The 26,902-nt window shown below is 34.2% G+C and overlaps 1 protein-coding gene across 1 annotated transcript in view; it reads right to left on the bottom strand.

The window, feature by feature from the left end:
- The window catches only part of LOC127732090 (death-associated protein kinase 1-like), an 82,221-nt gene that overhangs the window by 20,811 nt on the left and 34,508 nt on the right, over positions 1 to 26,902 (bottom strand). Inside the window, exons 8-12 of the mRNA XM_052241144.1 lie at positions 15,105 to 15,558; positions 11,680 to 12,455; positions 3,823 to 3,853; positions 2,561 to 2,832; positions 825 to 852 (exon numbers count right to left, since the gene is read on the bottom strand). Coding sequence (XP_052097104.1) covers positions 825 to 852; positions 2,561 to 2,832; positions 3,823 to 3,853; positions 11,680 to 12,455; positions 15,105 to 15,558 — 1,561 coding nt within the window. The remainder of the gene's footprint in view (positions 1 to 824; positions 853 to 2,560; positions 2,833 to 3,822; positions 3,854 to 11,679; positions 12,456 to 15,104; positions 15,559 to 26,902) is intronic.

Below are 26,902 nucleotides of genomic sequence, written 5' to 3'. Positions count from 1 at the left end.
TATTTACCATATTTGTAATAACATAAGCAACACGACGGGTGCCACATGTGGAGCAGGATCTGCTTACCCTTCCGGAGCACCTGAGATCACCCCCAGTTTTTGGTGGGGTTCGTGTTGCTTAGTCTTTGGTTTTCTATGTTATGTCATCTGTACTATTATTTGTCTGTTTGTCTTTTTATTTTTGGCCATGGCGTTGTCAGTTTGTTTTTGATCTATGAGTTTGACTGTCCCTCTGGTATCTTTCGTCCCTCTTTTAAGAAAGTTATTAAAATTTCAAAAACTTTAATCACAAAGTGAATATTTGTGGACGCCACGCCACCAACGAGGACGACGCTGCCACCGACCGAATGTAGGATCGCTATGTCTCGCTTTTTTAAACAAAAGTCGCAGGCCCGACAAAAATGAACAGTATGTATGCTGCTCCGTCAATATATACACATGTTGTCTGTTCCAAAGTCACCTCTAAAAAGACTATTAATGTGCTAAGTCCATGCTAATATACTTAAGCATCACGTGACCCCATGTTCTTCCTCGCACAGGGGTCTTATTTTAGATTCAAAAGATTTCCCAAATTATATATAGATCTCAAACTTTACGGGATTATTGCATTTTTTGTTTACGGGAGGGTAGATTCAAAGACATGGAAGTTCTGGCATGTATAGAGGTGCCATTTGACTTTGGTATATATTTACAATGGTTGCTGCTACTGTGGCAATGTCCAGTACGGGGTGACATCCTCCGTTATTGCTTGCAATAGCAAATCTAGTTTTGTTTAGATTTTAATTTGTTATCTGTGGTGTTACGTCTTTTTCGAGATTACTTACCAGGCTCTGCTATTTTGACTCTTCTTACCTGCAAAATATATTTATAAATAATGAAATAAAAAAATAAAAAACATACAGTTCATATTTATAGAAGTAGTTGAAAACATATTTGTATATCCTGTTTTACAAAATATGTGCCTGGTGTTTTAAAAATTTGATCATGATATAGGTAGAACGAATGATATTTGAAGAACCTATTTAATCTATGAATTTAAAGTGGAATACATTATATTCATATGTATACCTCATTCTCCTTTTAACATGCATCAATCAAAGGCCATAGTAATTGTCTTTACCTTTAATAGAACTTTAAAAGACACAGTTTTTATTGGTGAAGGAAGCTAGGAGAATAAGTCCAGGAGAGAACCATGACTTTTTCAACAGAAAAACTGACAATCCTAGTCATCTACGATTATTCGAAAGCACCTGCCACATGCGGGTTTCAAATTCACAACCTCAATGTTGACAGGCTTGTGATATAGTAGTTTGACTACTTAGACCACTGGGCCACCGAAGCCCTGGGAACCAGATTTTCATACAAATAATCCATACATCACAATGTAATGTGTAAAGCTGTTGCTTACACTGTAATGATATGCAGTTACAAATAACGGCAGCATATCAGCTAATTCTCACATATCATCCTTGTTATATCAATGGGTATTGATGGGTTTGAATTACAGGATTTTATTTTGCTGATCACATTGGCTTGCTTCATTTTTCTCTACCTATTACAGTTTCCTAAAAAGCTGACAAATAATAAAACTATCTTTCAAGGGCAATAACTCTTATAAAGGATCAACTGACAATTTGCCCATATTAACTCAATTGCAGATCATATCTTGTTAAACATTTTTACTATCAAAGGATTCTCTTTATCAACTATAGTTTCCTCAAGAAAAGCTAAAAGAGTAAAGATCATCGATTATAAAAGGAAGTAAGTCCCATAGGGTGTTATTTGTAGATTTGAAATTGTTTTGGTCATTTTCAATGTTACAAATTTCTCTCTATCAGTTATAGTTTTCAAGATAATGACAAAAACTGCATAAAATGCAAAATATATATATTTCAGGGACAATAAATCACAAATGATTTGTCAAGATTTTTCTGAAAAAAAGGAGATAGACTTTGATCTGCTTTTATTGCTTATGTTTGTAAGATTTCAGCCAAAACATTTACAAAAAAAAGACATTTCAGGGGCATTAAATTCAAAATGAATTGCCCGATTTTTCTGAAAGTTCTGTAGAAGATGACTCTTGACCTGTTTATCATGTTTATCAACTGCATTACTTTTTTGAGATATAAGCACAAAATGCATTTTATCACTTTATTTCAGCAACAGTGGCCATATTTGCTGATGGATCAAATCCCTAGATAACAATTTTAAACTAGATAACCTAAGAAACAGGCAATTATTATTTGGCAACATAAGGCCTATTAGTTTTACTGGAGAATTTTTTTTGAATTTTATGATAATGGACAAACAATGGCAGCAGACACCAAGTGAAAGCAAAAGCTCACATGGCCTTTTTGGCTAAATGATGTTTTCTTTTCTATTCTTAATAAGACTTGCAAACCAAAGACACATAAAAAACACAACAGAGACATCTTAGAGGACATAAGGTTTCAGGACAAACAAGTGTACATATCAAGCATAAAATGTTTCAATATTGGATAAAAGACAAGTTAATGAAACATTCAAAGGTTTACAATCTTTACAAAGTATTTAAACTTACTTGACACAAGACATGTGTTGATATATCCATGTTTTTCAGAGCCTCTGCCAAGGCTTTGAAATTGCTCTCTTCTTTCATCTCTTTCCATTTAGATAGAACCAAAAACTTTGCTACCTCTACATTGTTTTGATAATTGTGTTGAATATCATCCCATTTCTCAGACATTTCGAGATATGTAACTAATTTATACATTTGATTTGATGAACATTTTATGGAAAAACGTAAGAGTTCAATATCACTTGGTCTTTGGTTTAAAGCATCATCACTTAAACCTGAAATTACACATTGTAATAAACATTTCATCTGCCAAACAAAAAGCAACCTGCAAATAAACATTGTCATAAAAATATCATCTACCTAACAAAAACACATCCTCATTTAACCCTGCAAATAAACATTGTGATAATATTTCATCTGAATAACAAGTTAAATCCAGAAACTACCTTCCCACGATTCCAACATCCTTATTGAACATACCCAAACTATTGCCAAACTTGCAAAATATATAAAGGACCCGTTTACTATGTTCAGTCTGCTCCATATAACAAATGACGAGGAAGTACAAATCAGCCTAACATATAAAATGCTTTATGAAGTTAATTATCAAACCTGTTATGGTGTTTTGTAGATCTCTGTCTGTTTATCTATATTTATATATAATTCTTTACAATAGCTGAAACGTTTTCAAAATTGAAGAATTGAGTGTGCTGAAAATCATTTGTGATGTTTTGATAAAAATGTTTTGACATACCATATGGTAATAATAAGTCACTGTGAATATAGGATAACATATAGATTGTATTAACTGTATGAAGTCACTGTGAATATAGGACAACATATAGATTGTATTAACTATATGAAATCACTGTGAATATAGGATAACATATAGATTGTATTAACTATATGAAGTCACTGTGAATATAGGATAACATATAGATTGTATTAACTATATGAAGTCACTGTGAATATAGGATAACATATAGATTGTGTTAACTGTATGAAGTCACTGTGAATATAGGATAACATATAGATTGTATTAACTATATGAAGTCACTGTGAATATAGGATAACATATAGATTGTATTAATTGTATGTTTCTTTCAACAAATCATTATCACCATAACTAACTTGTTTCGTTGATTGATAGCATTTGTTTTGTCAGTTTTTATGGACTTCCACTTTTTGAAATTGCCTTGGAGTTTGGTATTTTTGTTATACTTCTTTTCGATGAATTATAATGTCTATACAGCAAGATATCTTACCTTGACAATTCTGCTCACACTGTTCTTTCTTCTGTAGAAATAAAATATATCCAAATTATTATTGACAAAAATGATAAAGTTACATGTATAAGTTCTCAAGATACAAGGTGAAATTAAAATCATAAGCTAAAGCAAAGTTAAGCAAAACAGCAAAACATAGATCACTATACAGGACAACTTAAGATTTAGCAAAAACAGGGCCGAAATACATAAAATAGAACATCCAAAATTGTCCTCAATCACCACATTTACGCTACAACACATAATACTCATTTCATGTTTAGTTTCTGTTTGTGTAACAGTAACAAGAGGCTCTCAAGAGCCTGAATCGCTCACCTGTATTTCAGAGGAAAAGATTTTTAAATGTTGGCAAACTTAATGAACAAATTGTGTAAACTTGTCTTTAAAGGGCAATAACTCCTTAAGGGGTCAATTGACAATTTTGGTCATATTAACTTTTTTGTAGATCTTACTTTGCTGAACATTATTGCTGCTTACTGTTTATATATATATATCTATAATAATATTCAAAAAAATAAAACAATTTTACCCCAATGTCACATTTGCTCTAAAAGATTTAGTTTTTGAGATATAAGCCAAAAACTGCATTTGACCCTTATGTTCTATTTTTAGCCATGGCGGCCATGTTTGTCGATGGATACAAACTTCGGATACAATTTATAAACAAGATACCCTAAGGAACATTTATTTAAAGTTTGAAGGTAATTGGCCCAGTAGTTTTAGAGGAGAAGATTTTTAAATGTTAGCAAACTTGATGAACAAATTGTGTAAAATTGTCTTTAAAGGGCAATAACTCCTTAAGGTGTCAATTGACAATTATGGTCATATTAAATTTTTTGTAGATCTTACTTTGCTGAACATTATTGCTGCTTACAGTTTATATATATCTATAATATTCAAAATAATAACAAAAAACTGCAAAATTTTGTTAAAACTACCAATTCAGTGGCAGCAACCCAACAATAGGTTGTTCGATTCGTCTGAAAATTTCAGGGCCGATAGATCTTGACCAATTCAACAATTTTACCCCCATGTCACATTTGCTATAAAATATTTAGTTTTTGAGATATAAGCCAAAAACTGCATTTGACCCTTATGTTCTATTTTTAGCCATGGCGGCCATGTTTGTCGATGGATACAAACTTCAGATACAATTTATAAACAAGATACCCTAAGGAAGATTTAGTTAAAGTTTGAAGGTAATTGGCCCAGTAGTTTCAGAGGAGAAGATTTTTAAATGTTAGCAAACTTGAACAAATTGTGTAAAATTGTCTTTAAAGGGCAATAACTCCTTAAGGTGTCAATTGACAATTATGGTCATATTAACTTTTTTGTAGATCTTACTTTGCTGAACATTATTGCTGCTTACAGTTTATATATATCTATAATAATATTCAAACTAATAACAAAAAACTGCAAAATTTTGTTAAAACTACCAATTCAGTGGCAGCAACCCAACAATGGGTTGTTCGATTCGTCTGAAAATTTCAGAGCTGATAGATCTTGACCAATTGAACAATTTTACCCCTGTCAGATTTGCTCTAAAAGCTTTAGTTTTTGAGATATAGGCCAAAAACTGCATTTGACCCCTATGTTCTATTTTTAGCCATGGTGGCCATGTTTGTTGATGGATCAAAACTTCGGATACAATTTATAAACTAGATACCCTAAGGAACATTTAGATAAAGTTTGAAGGTATTTGGCCCAGTAGTTTCAGAGGAGAAGATTTTTGAAATAGTTTACGAAGACAGACGACGATGACAGACGACGGACGCCAAGTGATGGCATAAGCTCACATGGGGCCTTTCGGGCCCCGGTGAGCTAACAACATGAACAATAAACTGTTGACACAGAAATATGTCTCGACTATCAACATAAAATTCCGAAAAAGACAATCTGATACATGTCTGATGGACAGCAACATGGTTTATTCATTCTGTCACTCGACCATGACCTAGGAGACAGGGCCTCAAAATAGTCCTCAAACTGATATATACTGATAGTAATGCAACTTTATATTTAATATCAATGATCTATCAGAAGTAGTTCCTATCAAACTAACTTAAGCAGAAAACTTAACAATTGTTGATGCCAGAGCCGTCGTCATCATTACAAAGCAATCCCTATGTCTTGCTATCCACAACTTTCATCGCAAGCGATATAAAAACTTAGTCATTGTGTGATTAATGCATGTTAATAATCAAAGTGTGAAAGCCCTGAAAAAGGCATTGACAGTATACTTGCTAAGCAAAACGCGTGTGTGCAAGTTTTCACCCTTTTTGATGATACATGTCTGATGGACAGCAACATGGTTTATTCATTCTGTCACTCGACCATGACCTAGGAGACAGGGCCTCAAAATAGTCCTCAAACTGATATGTACTGATAGTAATGCAACTTTATATTTTATATCAATGATCTATCAGAAGTAGTTCCTATCAAACTAACTTAAGCAGAAAACTTAACAATTGTTGATGCCAGAGCCGTCGTCATCATTACAAAGCAATCCCTATGTCTTGCTATCTACAACTTTCATCACAGGCGATATAAAAACTTAGTCATTGTGTGATTAATGCATGTTAATAATCAAAGTGTGAAAGCCCTGAAAAAGGCATTGGCAGTATACTTGCTAAGCAAAACGCGTGTGTGCAAGTGTTCACCCTTTTTGAACAAGTACAGGATATAGATCGTTTGTCACAAATCAAGAAATAATTTCTTACCAATTATCTTCGGTAATAAAATAACAGAAATGTGAATACACTTTTTCCTCTATAAAATATGAAATACAATGATTTACTGACACTTGATCATTAAAACAAAAGTGGTGTCAAAATCAGGTTTCATTCATAATTTATAATAATTTAGAAATTTCCAGTATTTCTTTATTGTCTCAGACTAAGTAGCATGGTAAATTCCTTAGGATTTACATGCTTATCATGTTTATGTCATTTTAATATGTTGCATTCCACAAATTAATGTCATATATCACCATAAATAAGTATTGCAATCCATATTTATGTATAATAAGTATACCTTTTTTCGCCACGGAAATTCACAAACAAAATGTTTCAAGTTAAATGTTGTTGTTAAAAATTGCAACGATTTGGGGTCATAACGTTATATCAGCTGCACCAACTTCTTTGGAATCGGATCCCGCTACCTCTGAACTTACTTTCTATTAATGGAGTCAGAAGTCCTATAGTGTTTAAGCTAAGTTCTAAGCCTGATCAAAGGAGCCAAGGACCAACAATCCCGGGGTCTATAATGTAAAGCTTGAGCATGAAGATAAAATCAAAATGGACATTAGAGCCAGTCTTTGTTGCCACAAAATATATCATGGGTTATTTTTCTTTGTTTAAAGGCGTTTAGGAAATGGTTCTGAAACACTTCCTGATCGAGTGTTAAGAATAAGAACAAATAACCAAAGAAAAACAACTGGAAATGTTGCGCATTTGACACTACAAACTGTAAATTAAAACAAATGTGAGTATGAACATGGCAAGTGTGTGAAAATCATATATTTATTACACTGTATAGATTACAAAGTACTATAGCGTTAAAAGTTAACTAGTGTATAATTCATTCAACACTTAAATATTTTAGTGACTCTTAGCTTAAAGAAAACATTAGCACTCAGCCTAAAACACCAAATCCAAACGTTCTAATATATTTTTTTACTTTATACAAGTTCATGTAGACCCTATATGCAGATATTGCTTTCCCTATTAAGTTAAGGCCCTAACCATTGAATTTTGAAAGTTAACATGCTAAAGAGACCAATAATAAGCAGATTGGTTATTCTCAAGGTTCCATTAAAATTTATCATTATTTTTATAAAGATCATATTATAGTAAAGTATTTAGTCATAATAGCTGCTGATGAAGGGATTAATATTAAAAGGTGTTAAAATGAACATTCTTGGAAAGCAATTTTCCAGACATTGGTGTAGATTCTAAAAGATCAAATGCTGTAATCTCTGTTACTACAGATGAAGACTCACTGTTGAACTGCAGTAAATTATACACACATATATACATTGTTAATGTGTATAGTAATTCATGCATCCCCACAATTTGTTTTTTGGGAAGTTGGAGTTGGGGTCATGAAGCTGATTCGTTTAAAACAGTAAAAAATCAATCAGAATGTTGTCTTTGATAGTTTGTACTAGTAATTTTAATGGTTTTCCACCATCATGACCATAAGCCAGTTGGCCAAATTGTCTAAATAAAAACAGATGTAACCAGAATATTTTTTTCTCTCTATTACTAGACTCTCACATACCTGAGCAAGATCTTATATGTCCCTGGTAAGACCTACCAATATAAGTTATATGGTTCGCTACTGACCCCCTACAGATCCATAGAGGGTTAGTAAAATCCATAGGGGTTGAGGCCAAAGGCATTGTGCAAAGTATAACAAATTTTTCGCACAGGGGACTTTTTCTGCTGCGTTTTGTAGAAAAATAAACAATGAAACACAACAACATTAATAAATGACGTCACCATTAAAAGTAGACATGACATCATGAACCCCCCTATGAAATTTACTAACCCCCTACGGATCCATAGGGTGTCACCATGTGACGGTGTTAAACCAATCACAAGGTGATAATTTACCTGCGGTGTGATAATAGTAGATGTCACTGTACAGATTATAAGGAAGGATTAAACAATATTTTTGAATCCAATGCTGCATCTATTACATCATCTTTCCTACTTGAATAATTGATGTAAATATTAATTTGCTTTAGTGCTGCAGTGCCAAATCAGTGAGCTCATCACCCTTTACAGATGATGTGGTAGGTTGTATTTTTGAGGCTATGGAAAGATTATCAACAGGAAAATTGGGTAAATATTTGGAAAAAAGTTTGGCATTGGGAATACAGTCAATATTTGGCTGAAAATCAAGGGTTGAAACTCTAAAGACTGATTTCATCTATAATACAGAACTAGAGGCTCTCAATAGCCTGTGTCGCTCACCTGACTCTACTTTGGTTTTGGAAATCATGTAAAACAGAAAAAAATCATAACAGATACCCAAATAATGATTGAGGCCAAATTTGGTTTAATAATTGCCCCGTAATTTAATAAAAAATCCTGGTTGTCATTTTGAACAGTAAATCGGCAAAAAAAGTAGCAACACTTCATCAGCACCTCATAAAGAACATTAATGCTATGTTTGGTTTCATTCCATTCAGTGGTTCTCTAAAAGAAGACATTTGTATGTATTTCCCTTAGGGTCCTATGTTAAACTAAGTCCCCAGCTGGCGGCCATCTTGGATGATTGAGCAGCTTCAAAGTAACAACACTTGGTCAGCACCTCATAAGGAACATTCATGCCATGTTTGGTTCCATTCCATTCAGTGGTTCTCTAAAAGAAGACATTTGAATGTATTGTCAATAGGGTGCTATGTTAAACGAAGTCCCCCGCTGGCAGCCATCTTGGATAATGGATCGGCTTCAAAGCCACAACACTTGGTCAGCACCTCATAAGGAACATTCATGCCATGTTTGGTTCCATTCCATTCAGTGGTTCTCTAAAAGAAGACATTTGTATGTATTTCCCTTAGGGTCCTATGTTAAACTAAGTCCCCTGCTGGCGGCCATCTTGGATGATGGATCGGCTTCAAAGTAACAACACTAGGTCAGAACCTCACAAGGAACATTCATGCCATGTTTGGTTTCATTCCATTTTGTGGTTCTCTAAAAGAAGACATTTGTATGTATTTCCCTTAGGGTCCTATGTTAAACTAAGTTCCTCACTGGCAGCCATCTTGGATGATGGATTGGATTCAAAGTAACAACACTTGGTCGGCACCTCATAAAGAACATTCATGCAATGTTTGGTTGCATTCCAATCAGTGGTTCTCTAAATGAAGACATTTGTATGTATTTACCGTAGGGTCCTATGTTAAACTAAGTTCCCCGCTGGCGGCCATCTTGGATGATGGATCGGCTTCAAAGTAACAACACTTGGTCAGCACCTCATAAGAAACATTCATGCCATGTTTAGTTTCATTCCATTTCGTGGTTCTTTAAAAGAAGACATTTGTATATATTTCCAATAGGATCCTATGTTAAACTAAGTCCCCCGCTGGCGGCAATCTTGGATTATGGATCGGCTTCAAAGTAACAACACTTGGTCAGCACCTCATAAGGAACATTCATGCCATCTTTGGTTCCATTCCAATCAGTGGTTCTCTAGAAGAAGTTAACGATGACGATGGAAGACGACAGACGCCAAGTGATGAGAATAGCTCACTTGGCCCTTTGGGCCAGGTGAGCTAAAATGACTTCACTGTATCACTGCGTCCAGAAATACACTCTGTTTTATAACTATTAGCAGCATTTTTTTGAGTGAAGGGATTCATTGATAAATATTGCCTTTCGAGGAATACTCAATTGAAATAAATCAATTTACAATATGAAATCAAGCAAAAATACACTTTTGCCTGATCTTGGAACATTTAAAGGAGGAAAAATTGTATTTCAGTTCAACATTGCTTGCACATGATAAAAATGCCTTTAATCTAATAACTCTTTAATTCGATTCATTATTGTGTAAACTTCCTAAAATAAAATGCTTCGCTGAGCGCAGCTGAATACGACCGCAGAGGTCCAACCCTGAACAGTTGGGGAAAAACTGGACCCAATATTTGCGCTTGATACAGGTCTGAATTTGGATTGTAATTGAATATTTGACACATAATAGGTTTCTGACACAGAATAACTGTAGTCAAAGAACTTAGAATTGGGAATATGATTTGAATTTATATTCAATTTTTTGCTTTTGTGCAATACACGATGCTGTTGCGAATTGACACCCCCTTCCAAAAAAAAAATTACCCCCCTTTTTTTTTGCTTTTGTGCAATACACTATGCTGTTGCATATTGACCCCCCCCCCCCCCCTCAAAATTTTTTTTTTTTTTTTAATTTCTGAAATCTGAAATGAGAAAAGATTGCCCCCCCCCCTCCAAAAAAAAAAAATTTCACCCCCACCCCTTTTTCCAAAAAAAAAAAAATTCTTTCCCTCAAGATATGGTCATAATCTCAATTCAAATTTCCAATGGAGTTTGCAACCATAATTACCAATTTAAATACATCATAAAAGTCTTAAAAAAGAAAATGACATATAATCATGGCTAAAATTAATATTCCTTTAATAATAACTTCTAAAAATAAATTGACAGCTCATCACCTCAAGACAATACAACATTTCTTTATAGATAATTTAAAAGAAGTGTAAGGGAGGTAAATCCAAACATACACAACATTGTACTTTAAATGTGTTTAGATTACCTCCCTTACACTGCTTTTAAATTGTCCATTAACTAGGAAACCCTGGTTTTTCCCCCTTTTCTGCCCCAAATTCCTAAACGGTTTGAGCCATAACCCCTCCAAGTCAATCCTAACCATCCCTTTGTGGTATGGAAATGTGTGGTATAATTTCAGAGAGATTCATACACCCTTCCACCAGTTATTGTCTGGAAACTAGAAAAATGCTTATTTGGGCCCTTTTTTGGCCCCTAATTCCTAAACTGTTACGACCATAATCCCCAACATCAATCCCAACCTTCCTTATGTGGTTATAAACCTTGTGTTTAAATTTTATAGATTTCTATAAACTTATACTAAAGTTATTGTCTGGAAACCAAATGTCTCTGGATAAGGACGAGGACGACGTGATACCAATAAACGACCGTAAAATTTTTTGCGGTCGTATAAAAAGGAGTTTAAAATTGGACTATATCCTGATATAGTTTTTAACTTATTGTTACTTTTCCTTAGAATTTATTATCTACATAATTTGCTTATTTACTGTAATAATATATATACCTTTTCTTGGTTCCAAACAGCTGAGTTTCCTGCTCTATGTGTATGGTTATGCTCGTCACAAACCCATTCATTGGTCTGCAAAGCTTCTTCTTCACTGATGAAGCATTTCAACTCAGAACATGAATATTCAATATGGAAAGGTAATTTTTGGCTGCGGTTTACATGTATGGTGGACTGATAGAAATCAGAAATTCTCTCCATTGTTGTAACCAAGCATTCTTTAACTGCAGTCGCTATATCTGGTACTATAAGTCCAGCGGAGGTTTTATGGACTATATAAAGAATAATCTTGTTGCCTTCAACACATACTACAATATCATGTGCCTTGTCAAAGGATACTACAATAAATCCTGAAAAGAGGAGTTTTCTCCCTTCATACTGCTTCAAAGTCCACATGCTCAGACATGCACTGATCAGACGATTGGGCAAAGCTGGTGGTATAACAGTGCCTTTAAAAACAAATGACAAACATATAGCTCTCACTGGTGTACACTCGTTCTCCATGAAGCTGGTAGCATTTCTTTCTGTGACCATACAGGGAACAAAGAAGTTCTCTACTGGTAACCTACTTCCTGTAGCTGTATCATATCTACGTTGCTCTGCCAGAATGTCTAAATGAATGAGGATGTTGAATATAAACTCTTTGTATGGTAGAATTGCCCGAAAGTTCTTTTGTTCCCAAATATTGTACAGGTCTCCTCTGCATATTATTCCACTATCTGACATTCTTCTGAAAATTTCCTGCATTCTTCTTTTCTTTGGCCAAAATAATTTGTCTGAAAAAAATAATAGACAGAGGTAAAATACTTTCTGGGGATATTAACATGAATTATTTTTTCCATTTTCATTACTGATTGTTTCAAGTGATACATAATTCTACTGGACTTACAAATAATACATAATAATACCTGTATCATCCACAATAGTAATTCAAGCACATGAACTATTAAATAACTGATTTATATACTGCAAATGTGCTATTTAGACAGTCAAATTGCATTGATTGTATATTCATTTGTGATATACAGTCGTTGACCATATATCGCCTTGTCTATGACGTTGATAATGTGTTTCCCTTGAGTTTTATTTATGACGGCAATACAGAATACAGGTTCACAGAATTTGTAAGTCGTCCACTTCAAATGAAAAAATGATGGTTTTTAACCAAAATATTTCATTTGAAGCAGTTGTAAGAGTTATAGTTTATCAGTGATAACCAAATCTGTCTTGAAGTATCATTTTTTTGTACTTGGCTCAAAACAGGATAGAAATGCTTGGCAACCACTAAAACTGAAAAAGCAGGTCATGACCTGCATTGAGGTAGAAAATGTCAGGTCATTTATAACACGTACAAACTGTTTTCAGTTGAATTTTTGTATTTAGATTTTTTTTATAATAAAAATTATATACTCTAACATATACCAATAATTTCCTACAATTATTCACTATTGTATTTGTTCATTATATAAATATTTATCATTAATTATTGCAAACCAAATGTTAAATTTCCACAAATTCATCTCCTATTGGTCAATCCAATTAAACTTTTGTCAGTTTTATTTTCCCATTGAATAAATGCAATAGCTTTTTTTCTCTGTGTAGTTTGTTTACTGGGACCTTTAAATTTCATCTAAGAGAAATCCATCACTCATTGATTACTTTACCTGAGAAAGAGAAAGGTGAATACCGGATACAATAATGGTCAGAAATATGGATGAAAACAGGTTATTTTCTGAATTCCGGGGTTAGTTCATCACACGTCGGGTATTCAAAAATCCAAGGTCGGAGGGGAATTAACGGGTGTGACCCGCAAAATAGAGGTCAGTTGACAGGTATGATAATTGTATATATAATGTTCAACTTTGGAAATATCTTTCTTTACAGTTTAAATCTTTTTATTTAAATTGTTGATAGCTTTGATGAAAAATTGTCAAATAACGAAATAGTTTGTTCGTGAGTCATTTGGATTGAAATACAATACTAAGCAGGGTTTGACAGATTTTATTTGACAAGACTCGACATAATCTCGACAGTACTTAACTGTACTTAACTGTACTCGACTTCGGTCTCGACTTGACTTAATAAGTCTTATTAAATATTTGATAATTTTGGTAAAGTCTGAATATGGTCTCGACCAGTCTTGACCTTTAAATTTAGTCTAGACTGGTCTGAATCAGCCCACTTATGTCAATTATATATTGACCGTACAAAATTCCAGGATATTTGGTAGTTTGGTGTATTGCCGTCAAATTTAAGGATTTAAGTATAATTTTCATAAAACTATACAGCTATCTCAATTATATATTGATCTTACAGAATGCCAGGTTGTTTGGTAGTTTGGTGTATTTCTGTCAAATTCTATGATTTAATTTGTAGGTAAAAAAAGCTGGAATTTTCAGTTCGTACTAAATTCAGATAGTCACCTATAAACATTTCTATAACTGTGCAAATCAACTTGAATTTTCATCAAAATCTACAGCTATCTCAATTATATATTGATCTTACAGGATGCCAGGTTGTTTGGTAGTTTGGTGTATTGCTGTGAACTAAAAGGATTAAATTAATAGGTACAAAAGGCTAAAATTATCAGTTTGGACTAAATTCAGATTGATATCTATAAAATTAATCTTTAAATTTGACAGCAATAGAACAAACTACCAAATAACCTGTTTTTTACTTGACCCTCAAATAAGACAGCCGTTATGTCAAACCATGCTAAGCTGCAATTCTACGACCAAAAAAACATTGCATTCAGGATTATGTGGCTAATGGCTAAAAATTGTAATTCTGAGAAAAAAGCGATCAAAATATCCAATTTTTGGAAATTTCAAATTTCATTTGACCTATTGGAATATCATTTAAGTCATTTCAATATAGAAATAGAAAAGGACTTGCAAACATGACAATTTAAGGACTATTTGCCTAAATTGAAATGTTTTATCTCAACAAAAACTATTTCATGATTTAATATATCATTTAAAAGATTTCACATATGCTGGCATTATGCAAAGTATAATTTTTATTGGACTTCTCTCTTTTTACATTTATGATGTCACAAATGACAACAATGGTAAAAATTAATGACATCTTGCGAAATAGGGTTGTTACATAATTTTTCCATTATTAAGTACATGTCACAAAGTATCTCATAACCTCCATAATAAGTATTGACATAAATACCTGTCACAAAGGATTTCATAACCTCCATAATAAGTATTGACATAAATACCTGTCACAAAGGATCTCATAACCTCCATAATAAGTATTGATATAAATACCTGTCACAAAGGATCTCATAACCTCCATAATAAGTATTGACATATTTACCTGTCACAAAGGATCTCATAACCTTCATAATAAGTATTGACATAAATACCTGTCACAAAGGACCTCATAACCTTTATAATAAGTATTGACATAAATACCTGTCACAAAGGACCTCATAACCTCCACCATGAGTAGTGGGTTGATTATGACATAATCTCTGAGCTGCTGGGTATCAAAGAAGACAATTTTCCCCAGCGAGTGCTGGAAATGAAGGAAATCATGAAGTTGTTCTAAATCCAGAACTGACACCTTGCTGATTGCATTTAATTCTTCACATTCTTCCAATGACAGGATTTGCTTTCCTGCAGCAACCAACTCAGCCATCTCTAGTTCAAGGGGAACCCAGGCATTTGGCATCTTCTCCCCCCAACAGGGATGGTCGAAAGTAAGCTCTGTGATGGCTTTTTTCAGGGCTTCAATTTCTTGGTCAGTTTTATCAGTTGCATTTACAAATATTTGTTTGTCAAGAACAAGATGATTTCGTCCCTCATGGTCCTTAAACAAGTCCTCTACTTCACTGTACAATAGTGCACGTCTAGTTTCCACATCCTCCTGCAAAAAAAACAAACTAAATGTTAAAATGAAGAAATAATCATTGCATGGAATGGCACAACATAATTCTCATCCAAATTCAGTTAGTTCATTCTGAGTACAGCTTACAATGACTACAGACATAAATACTGAGCTGCTAAAGCTCTTATTTTTTTTATATAAGACGATTTTTTCCCTTCTTAAACTTTATTTTTAGTCTTCTTATTTTAATCATGACCTATGTTACCTGTGTTACCACTTTGTTTAATTAACACAGTCATTGTTGTATTTGGTAAGCAAAGCTATAACATTAAACTTTTATTATATATATTGTAAATTATATTTAAGTTAAAACATAGAGTATCTGTAGGTAAAATTGGAATAACATGAACAATCACGTGTGTGAAGTACATTTAATGTATATATATATGTATGACTACAATATACTTTTTAGTATTCAGTTTTTGAAACGTGACAGGTTGTTGTTAAAAAACTGGTGGACATCATTCTTTTTTTATTTCTAATTTCTATTTAAATGAAAACGAAACAACAAATAATACAATTAAAAACCAATTGTTCACAGAACAATTGAAGGTCTTTCCACATCAATTTTCTAAATAATTGATAAGAAGCTACTTCTGGTTTACTCAAAGTTACTATTGGCGTCCAATCATAGGTTTCTTCATACTGATTCAATAAATATATGGTTTCTATATACTTTTGCCTGAAATAAGGGAGATAATTGCCAACATCCGGTTTAGAAAATGTAATTCTGGTCTCATATGACAGCTTTATTTACACTGATTCCAAAAATATATGGTTTATATATACTTTTGCCTGTAAAAAGGGAGATAATTGGCTACTTCCGGTTAAGAAAATGTCACTTCCGGTCTCATATGATAGCTTCATTCACACTGATTCCAAAAATATATAGTTTGTATATACTTATGCCTGTAATAAGGGAGATAATATGCTACTTCCGGTTTGTAAAATGTCACTTCCGGTCTCAAATGATAGGTTAATGTATGCCCATTCAAAAAATATATGGATTTCTAGTACTTTTCCATGAAAAAAGTGCAAAAATGGCTACTTCCGGTTTTCTCAAGGTCACTTCCGGTTGTCATTTTTCAAGGTCATATGTCACCCAACCTTTTGTAAAAGGTCATATGGCTTTATAATGAACCATGTTGAAGTAATAATCAATTAACCTTATAATTGGACATTTCAGGGGCACTAACTCCTATTTGATGCCATTAGATTGTTTCAGACCAAATTTAACATATCTTCATTACAATTAAGCAAACATTTTTCACTTGTTCTTTTATAGATATATTTAAAAGTGTTGGAGAAAATGCAAAAACAAGGAAATATCAAAATTGAGAACTTGACCTTGACCTTGACTTCATTTTCTAAGTTAGGACCTAGGGGTCTCAAATAAAAATATTCTAGGGTTATACGGTTAACGGTTTATGAGTTAAAAATACATACCAACAAATTTATTTGGTAAAGGTAGATAACTCCTATAAAATTTCACCGAATCGCTTCAATCCAAATTAGCCAAAAATTCCTTAGGATGTAACGAACAATTTAGAAAAAGAATTTTGTCGATAACTTTTTTTGTTACAAAGGAGATGCACACACTTGATAAACAGTGAATAGGGAGATAACTCTTACAAAGAAAATTGTTCGGCTGAGCAGGGTGAAATTTAAAAGCGCATACACTGTACGCAGTGATATTGTTGTCTTTTTTCAAAACTACCTCTACCGTTTTTTTTGGGGAAAAATGCATAATTTTTATTGAAATTGGGAAATTGGTTTATTTTTTATTTAAACCCATCTCCAATTTCTGCTAAACTTGACTGTCTTTTTTGCACAGTTTTATCACGTATATTCAGACTGTCAGACATTTTCAACCTGAAAGGTACTTTTTGGGGAGGGGAAACAATGATGATGGGTACTTAATGTATTGAAAACCACATGTGTTACAAATACCGTGATGATTCTGATCAGAAACCTGGATCTCAAAAGTGCTTTCATAATATCAAAACAATAACATCAATACGAAATTTACATTCATTACTATCATTGCCATCACTTTTGGGAAAAATGTAAAACTTATTTGGAGGAATTTTAAGCCATTTTTTTTAGTAATTGGGAATTTTCTCTAGGGGAAAAACCCGAATTTCGGATGTTATTTGAGGCAAACAATATCACTGGTACGATACAATGTAAGAAATATCTAAGCGGCATATTGCGAAACAAATATCTATCGCAAGAACAAAATTTGGCGGAAAAAAAAAAAAAAAAAAAAATAATAATCAGAACAAAAACAATAGGTCTTTCCACAGAAAAGTGGAAAGACCTAATTATGATTCAAACAGCTATTGTAAGTGCTTATAAAAGACTGTTGATACCTTGTATAGTCAGAACATCTTCTTCTTAATGATGAGGTATGATTGCCAATAAGACACACATCCACCAAAGTTCATATGACGTGGATGTAAGTAATAACAAGAAGTAACTGTAACAGGATGCTGTTACGAAGTCTACCAAACAAAGTTCCCATAATTCGCAATTCCCATGATCCCATATTTCATTTGATTTGTTTTATTGTCCCATACAAGAATATATATGGTTTAGGGGTAGGGATATCGACCGTTTACAAGTTTTCAAACAGGAGGGTGTGGGGAGACCCCTGGGACTTCACCTACATTTCGTTTGATTTGTTTTGTAGTCCCATGCAAGAATATATATGGTTTAGGGATGGGGATCTCGACCATTTACAAGTTTTCAAACATGAGGGATGGGGGTGACCCCCATGGACTTCCCCTATATTTCATTGATGTGTTTTATTGTCCCATACAAGAATATATATGGTTTAGGGGTGGCGATCTTTTCCGGTGAAGTAAACATCACTTCCGGTCTCATTTGATAGCTTCTTTTACACTGATTCCAAAAATATATAGTTTCTATATACTTTTGCATGTAAAACAGGAGATAATTGGCCACTTCCGGTTTATCGAAAGTCACTTCTGGTCTTTAGTGATAAGTTTATGTATTTATATTACAAAATATATGGATTCTGAGTACTTTTCCATGAAAAAAGTGCAAAAAAGGCTACTTCTGGTTTTTTCAAGGTCACTTCCGGTTGAATTTTTCAAGGTCATTTGTCACCAAACCTTTTGTTAAAGGTCATATGGCTTTATAATGAACCAAGTTGAAGTAATAATCAATAAACCTTATAATTAGACATTTCAGGGGCACTCACTCCTATAAGATGCCATTAGATTGTTTCAAACCAAATGTAACATATCTTCATTACAATAAAGCAAACATTTTGCACTTGTTCTTTCATATATATCTTTAAAAGTGTTGGAGAAAATGCAAAAAAACAAGGAAAAGTCAAAATTGAGAACTTGACCTTGACCTTTGACCTTGATCTCATTTTCTAAGTTAGGACCTACGGGCCTCAAATAAAAAGATTCCAGGGTTATACGGTTAAAGGTTTATGAGTTAAAAAAACATACCGACAAATTTTTTTGGTAAAGGTAGATAACTCCTATAAAATTTCATCGAATCGCTTCGATCCAAATTAGCCAAAAATTCCTGAGGATGTAACGAACAATTTAGAAAAAGAATTTTGTTGATATCTTTTTTTGTTACGAAGGAGATGCACACACTTGATAAACAGTGAATAGGGAGATAACTCTTACAAAGATAATTGTTCGGCTTAGCAGGGTGAAATTTATAAGCGTATATATATACACTGTAGGATACAATGTAAGAAATATCAAAGCGACATATTGCGAAACAAATATTTATCGCAAGAACAAAATTTGGCGGAAGAAAAAAAAAAAAAATTAAAAACCAATTGTTCAGAGAACAATTGAAGGTCTTTCCACTTCTAAAGAATTATTTTGATACAAAATATTCAAAATCAGTTGAGAAAGTCATTTCCTATGTCAAATGATAGCCTATTGTATGCTGATTCCAAAAATATATTGTTTCTACACACTTTTGTATGAAGTAAGTCCAAAAAATAGATACTTCCAGTTTACAAAAGGTCACTTCCAGTTTGCTTTTTCTAAGTCGTTTGGTTTGTAACCTTAAGCACAGAGTCCTATGGCTTTATCGTGTATAAATATGAATTTGAAGCAAAGGTCAAAATCTAGAACGTCCAATTAACCTATGACCTTGACCTCAATTTCAAGGTCATAAACCAAGGGCCTTCAATCAAAAGACCCTAGGTCTTTAATATGTATGGTTTATGAGTTATATCACTTTACACATAAGTTTAAATATAAGAGGTGCAAAAACTCCCATTTATTGTCTACGCACCCTTTCAACCAAAATTTTTAAGTTACGACATGTCGCAAATGACAATTTGATAAGAATATGCAGTCAATATCTTGTACGGTTAAAGAAAATAAGTTAATATAAGCCAAAATCAAAATTTAGAATATGACCTTGACCTAATTTTCTTTTTTTTGGACCAAGGACCTCAAATCAAAAGATCCTAGGCCTATATCACTAATGGTTTACCAGTTAGAAATGCATATCACTTATATCAAATGCATAAGGGGGAATAACTCTCATATGGAGTCTCCGGATAGCTTTGGTCCAAATGGTCACCCTAATCCTGAAGACGTAACAAGCAATTTGGTAAAATAAATTTGTCGTAATCTTTTACAGTTGCGAAGGAGTAGTGGAAAAACAGTGTTTGGGGAGATAACTCTTACAAGGTAAAGTCTTTGGTTCAATGGTGTCAGTTTGAAAAGCGTACAAACTGTTTGATATCATATGCGTAAAATGTAAGCGACATCTTGTGAAATGACAATACCCCACAAGAACAAAATTTAGGCGGAAGAAAAAAAAAAAAAAAAATATAAATCAATTGTTTTAAAAACAATTATTAACAGTCTTTCCCCTCTGAAACATGATTGATTGATTGGTTGGTTGGTTAATTGATTGATTGCCTCATGAAACACGTGGAAAAGGAATTGATAGTGTAGTTCCCGTGTTTAAACACTTGAGACCTAGCCTCTAGGAACACGTGGAAAAGGAATTGATAGCCTAGTGCCTGTGTTTAAACACTTGAGACCTAATCTCTAGGAACACGTGAAAAAGACATTGAGAGCCTAGTGCCCGTGTTTAAACACTTGAGACCTAGCCTCTAGGGACACGCGAAAAAGGAATTGAGAGCCTAGTGTCCGTGTTTAAACACTTGGGACCAAGGCTTAAGGAATACGCGAAAAAGGAATTGAGAGCCTAGTTCCCGTGCTTAAACACTTGGGACCTAGGCTTAAGGAATAAGCGAAAAAGGAATTGAGAGCCTAGTTCCCTTGTTTAAACACTTGGGACCTAGGCTTAAGGAATACGCAAAAAAGGAATTGAGAGCCTAGTTCCCGTGTTTAAACACTTGGGACCTAGGCTTAAGGAATACGCGAAAAAGGAATTGAGAGCCTAGTTCCCTTGTTTAAACACTTGGGACCTAGGCTAAAGGAATACGCAAAAAAGGAATTGAGAGCCTAGTTCCCGTGTTTAAACACTTGGGACCTAGGCTTAAGGAATACGCGAAAAAGGAATTGAGAGCCTAGTTCTCTTGTTTAAACACTTGGGACCTAGGCTAAAGGAATACGCAAAAAAGGAATTGAGAGCCTAGTTCCCGTGTTTAAACACTTGGGACCTAGGCTTAAGGAATACGCAAAAAAGGAATTGAGAGCCTAGTTCCCGTGTTTAAACACTTGGGACCTAGGCTTAAGGAATACGCAAAAAAGGAATTGAGAGCCTAGTTCCCGTGTTTAAACACTTGGGACCTAGGCTTAAGGAATACGCAAAAAAGGAATTGAGAGCCTAGTTCCCGTGTTTAAACACTTGGGACCTAGGCTTAAGGAATACGCAAAAAAGGAATTGAGAGCCTAGTTCCCTTGTTTAAACACTTGGGACCTAGGCTCTCAATTCCTTTTTTGCGTATTCCTTAAGCCTAGGTCCCAAGTGTTTAAACACGGGAACTAGGCTCTCAATTCCTTTTTATGACATTTGTAGGAATATGCAAGGATTTAAACACACTTACAAAAAGTATCCTTGCATTTTCCTTTATAAATGTTCTCTTTTTTTATAAGGCTTCCAAGTACTTGTGTCTTATTTACTTATTGTGTTTGCATTGTTTTCAATTTTATAATTAAAGGACATCGAACCTAACCTGCATGGATCTTTTGTATTTAACCCTGTACGTGCACATTTTAATTCTTTTCGAAAAGGGGAAAACCCCTATTTTATTTTAGGTAGCACGCGCTGCACCGGATGGTTGGTGTGATTGTGACATCACCAAGCTGATCGATATACACAGAAAGACTGTTTTTAAAATTCAGTTGCAGAGGGATTGTCGTCAAGACCAGACCTGTGTATAAAGATTGTCAGCTAACAAATTTAAATTTTCTTTCATTTACAGGTCATTGATGTGGATCACGCATGCTTTTTTCCTACATATATTTACGGGAACACAGATTTGTTTTTTAATGCATGGCTAGAAATTTGATTCTAGGATTTTACTACTATTTACGAACTTTTGAGGGATTTCTACGCCATTGATTTTAATTTCTCAATCCAGATTGGAACGTCAAGCGGACTGCACGTGATTCATACTGCTAACGGAAAATATGTTTTCTCGATTTATTTTACAGGTAAACTATTGTCCGAGCGCTGACCACTGGTCGACTCATTCATTGCATGCACACAAAATTAATGTTGGTGTTATAATACTTTAACAAAACGTTTATCGATTAATTTTCAGAAATACATGAATTGGAGCAGATTTTGCAGGAATGGATTTGTATTTCAGAAAGAAGTTTATTCATAAAAAAGAAGGATTAGCATTTTTATAATAAAATAGAAATGGGATTCAAAAAAAAAGGGGGGGGGGGGGGGGTCAAGAGGGGTGGTTGTGGGCCTTGGATGATTAACAAAGATAAATTGCATGTACGCATCATGATAGCTGTAAAGTTTGAAGCTATAATTAGTTAATTTGTTCATTTTTCCATTTCAGTGGCATGGAACCCCCCAAAAAATGACACGTAACATTACGACAAAAATATCTCCAGTTAAATCATGTCGCGACTAACATTTTGATCACAATTTTTAAAATTTTACCCCTAACTTTTTTCTGAGTAAAAGCAGCTTGAAGTGAATGTCAAAATTTAGAACATGACCTTGACCTTTGACCTTGACCTCATTTTCCAAGTTGGGACCCAAGGACCTCAAATAAAACAACTCTAGGTTTATACGGCTTACGGTTTATGAGTTCATATGCATATCACTTATATCAAACGCATAAGGGGAAAAAAACTCTCATATGGAGTCTCTGTAACGCTTCGGTGAAAACTAAACTGAACATCCTGAAGATATAGCAAGCAATTTGGTAAAATAAATTTGTCGAAATCTTTTACGGTTGCGAAGGAGTAGTGGCCACAAGAAAAAACAGTGTTTGGGGAGATCACTCTTACAACGGAAAGTCTTCGGTTACAACGGTGTCAGTTTTAAAAGCGTATATACTGTTGGATATTATATACCAAATATCTAAGCAACATCATGCGAAACAACAATACCTTGCAAGAACAAAAATTAGGTGGTAAATAAAAAAAAATAATAATCAGAACAAATACAATAGGTCTTTCCACCGAAAAGTGGAAAGACCTAATAATAACAAGAAATGATTGTAACAGGATGCTGTTACGAAGTCTCCCAAACGAAGCTCCCATAATTCGAAATTCCCAGTGTCGCCTGACATTGGACAAAGTCCAGTGAAAATATGGTTTGGTCCAGTAAAGTATATGCATTAGTGATGCCTGGGGACTAACCCTGTATATCATTTAAATCATCTTGGCATGACAAACCAGAATATATATGGTTTAGGGGTGGGGATCTCGACCATTTACAAGATACTAGAACATTGGGGGTGGGGGGAACCCCTGGGGACTGACCCTATACATCATTCAAATGTTCAAGACACGACGAACAGGAATATATATGGTTAAGGGGTGGGAATCTCGACCATTTACAAGATATTAGAACATTGGGGGGTAGGGGGAACCCCTGGGGACTGACCGTATACGTCATTCAAATGTTCCAGACATGAGGAACAGGAATATATATGGTTTAGGTGTGGGGATCTTGACCATTTACAAGATATTAGAACTTTCTCAAATGGCAGGGGGTCGGGATGACCCCTGGGGACTAACCCTGTATATCATTCAAACCATCTTGGCATGACAAACCAGAATATATATGGTTTAGGGGCGGGGATCTTGACCACTTACAAGATATTAGAACTTTCTTAAATAGTAGGGGTGTGGTGACCCCTAGGGACTAACCCTGTATATCATTCAAACCATCTTCGCATGACAAACCAGAATATATATGGTTTAGGGGTGGGGATCTTGACCACTTACAAGATATTAGAACTTTCTTAAATGGCAGGGGGTGGGGGTGACCCCTGGGGACTAACCCTGTATTTCATTTCATGTGCTTTATCATGACAAACCAGAATATATATGGTTTAGGGGTGGGGATCTCAACCATTTACAAGATATTATAACTTTCTCAAATGGCAGGGGGTCGGGATGACTCCTCTGGACTAACCCTGTATATCATTCAAACCATCATAGCATGACAAACCAGAATATATATGGTTTAGGATGGGAATCTCGACCACTTACAAGATATTAGAACTTTCTCAAATGGCAGGGGGTCGGGATGACCCCTGGGGTCTAACCCTGTATATCATTCAAACCATCTAAGCATGACAAACCAGAATATATATGGTTTAGGGGTGGGGATCTCGACCATTCACAAGATATTAGAACTTTCTCAAATGGCAGGGGGTCGGGATGACCCCTGGGGACTATCCCTGTATATCATTCAAACCATCTTAGCATGACAAACCAGAATATATATGGTTTAGGGGTGGGAATCTCGACCATTCACAAGATATTAGAACTTTCTCAAATGGCAGGGGGTCGGGATGACCCCTGGGGACTAACACTGTATATCATTCAAACCATCTTAGCATGACAAACCAGAATATATATGGTTTAGGGGTGGGGATCTCAACCATTTAAAAGATATTAGAACTTTCTTAAATGGCAGGGGGTGGGGGTGACCCCTTGGGACTAACCCTGTATTTCAATTAATGTGCTTTATCATTTAGAACATTTTCAATTAAAAAGATTGTGTCTATCACAAACGGTTTTTTAATTTATAATCATTTGAAAATTTTAAAAAATAAAATCCCATAGGGTTCTATAGAAAAACCCTCCTTTCTTTTTCCCCCTCAAAGTACCCCTTTATAAACCCTGATTGCACAAACAAAACCCTGATTGCACCACTAGACATGTTAGTCTAGCATATTGTGAAACCCTAAGTTAATCTGACAAGCGGTTTTGGAGAACGGGTGCGGACAAGTTCAAATTTAAAAGCGGCAGAAGAAGAAGAAGAAGAAGAATAATAATAATAATAAGAACTGAGCAAAACCAATAAGTCTTCCCAAACTTCGTTTGGGAGACTTAATAAAAATAATAAGAACTGAGCAAAAACAATAAGTCTCCAAACTTTGTTTGGGAGACTTTATAAGCAGCCAAACTTTTTAAAAATGGGAAAACCCCCTACTTAATAGTTGGCTATAAAAGCCCAAAATAAAAAAAATATGAAACAATATAAAACTTGATTTTTGATTTATGTTAGGTCTGAGGACATAGTTATCGTCCTTCGATATTCGTTGTCTATAGAGTCCAAAGTGTGGACATGCAGTGTATAACCTGCAATTTTTTTTCTAAAAAAAAAAAACATTTTACCACAGACTGAACCTAAATGTTGCCGCCGCCACCAACAGAATCCAGGATCGCTATGTGTCGCTAAATTTCGCAGGCACAACAAAATTGTGGCAAGACTTGTACAGGTCAGAGCACTAACAAGACTAACAGACGCCGCTATTTTCATGTCCCCCGCAACGTGTCGGGACAAATATTGTATATATTTATCATACATTTTTTGTGGTGATAGTCTCTGATTGTGAGATTTTGTCTACTCAAAATATAGGGATACATTTTTTTTTTTTAAATTTTTTCAAAAGCAATAAATTCATAAGATACATAATGTCATTGAGTGAAATAATGGTAAGGTTAAGGTGTAATACCACCATTGATTTTCCCCTATTAGTCTTTGTTAAATTTGCACTTTTCAAAAAATTGTGCAGAATTTATCTTTGTTTCAAATAAAGAAATACTTGGCATGAGTAAAGTTTTATCCTGTCCAGTACTATAGAAAAAATTTCACATAACATTTCATTGCATATAAGAAAATAACCATCACTGGAAGTTAACCAATAAAATTTTCCCCCTTTTTTAACCTGTGTACAAGCTTTAGTAACCATGTAACCTCAAGTTTCCAAAATATTTTATAGAAACCTCAAATAAAAAAATAATGGTGCTTTGAAATACCCAAGATATATATGTTTATGACCCAGAAATGTTTTACTGCAATGAAATGTAGGATCAATTACCTACAACTGTCAAATTCAAGGGAATATTTTTTTAGACCTATTTTTGATGCAACCGGATGTGACGTACTATGATTTGGTGGTATTACACCTAAAGAAGACTTTTTTGTTCAATAAACTGAATGTGACTTTATTCCTTTGTAATACTGGTTATTTCAAGCATTCCTGTCAAGGTCTGTCATAATCAGTTCAATAATTTGAGAAAAATCTAGTATAATGTTATACAACACAGTGATATTGTTGTCTTTTTTCAAAACTACCTCTACCATTTTTTATTGGGAAAAATGCATATTTTTTATGGAAATTGGGAAATTTGTATATTTTATTCTAAACACATCTCCGATTTTTTGCTGACCTTTGCTGTCTTTTTTGCACTGTTGTTTTCATGTATATTTTGGTTGTCAGACATTTTCAACCTGAAAGGTACTTTTCGTAGAGGGGAAAGAAACAGAAGCAATGATGGTACTTAATGCATTGAAAACCACATGTGTTACAAACACCAGGATGATTCTGATCAGAAAACTGGATCTCAAAAGTGCTTTCATAATATCAAAATAATAACATGAATACGATATTTACAAACATTACTACCAATGCCATTACTGTTTGGGGAAAATGTAAAACTTTTTGGGAGGAATTTTGAGCCATTTTTTTTAGTAATTGGGAATTTTCTCTAGGGGAAAAAGCCAAATTTCGGCTGTAATTTGAGGCAAACAATATCACTGCTTGAACATCTACAGCGATTCGAGCAAAATTTCTTCTAAAAATCCAAACCCAGCCACATCATGATAGAATATAGTGTGGACCAATAAA

The sequence above is a fragment of the Mytilus californianus genome, unplaced genomic scaffold (assembly GCF_021869535.1).
Source record: "Mytilus californianus isolate M0D057914Y unplaced genomic scaffold, xbMytCali1.0.p SCAF_22, whole genome shotgun sequence".
Classification (NCBI taxonomy): domain Eukaryota; kingdom Metazoa; phylum Mollusca; class Bivalvia; order Mytilida; family Mytilidae; genus Mytilus; species Mytilus californianus.
This window is presented reverse-complemented; position numbering and strand designations above follow the sequence as displayed.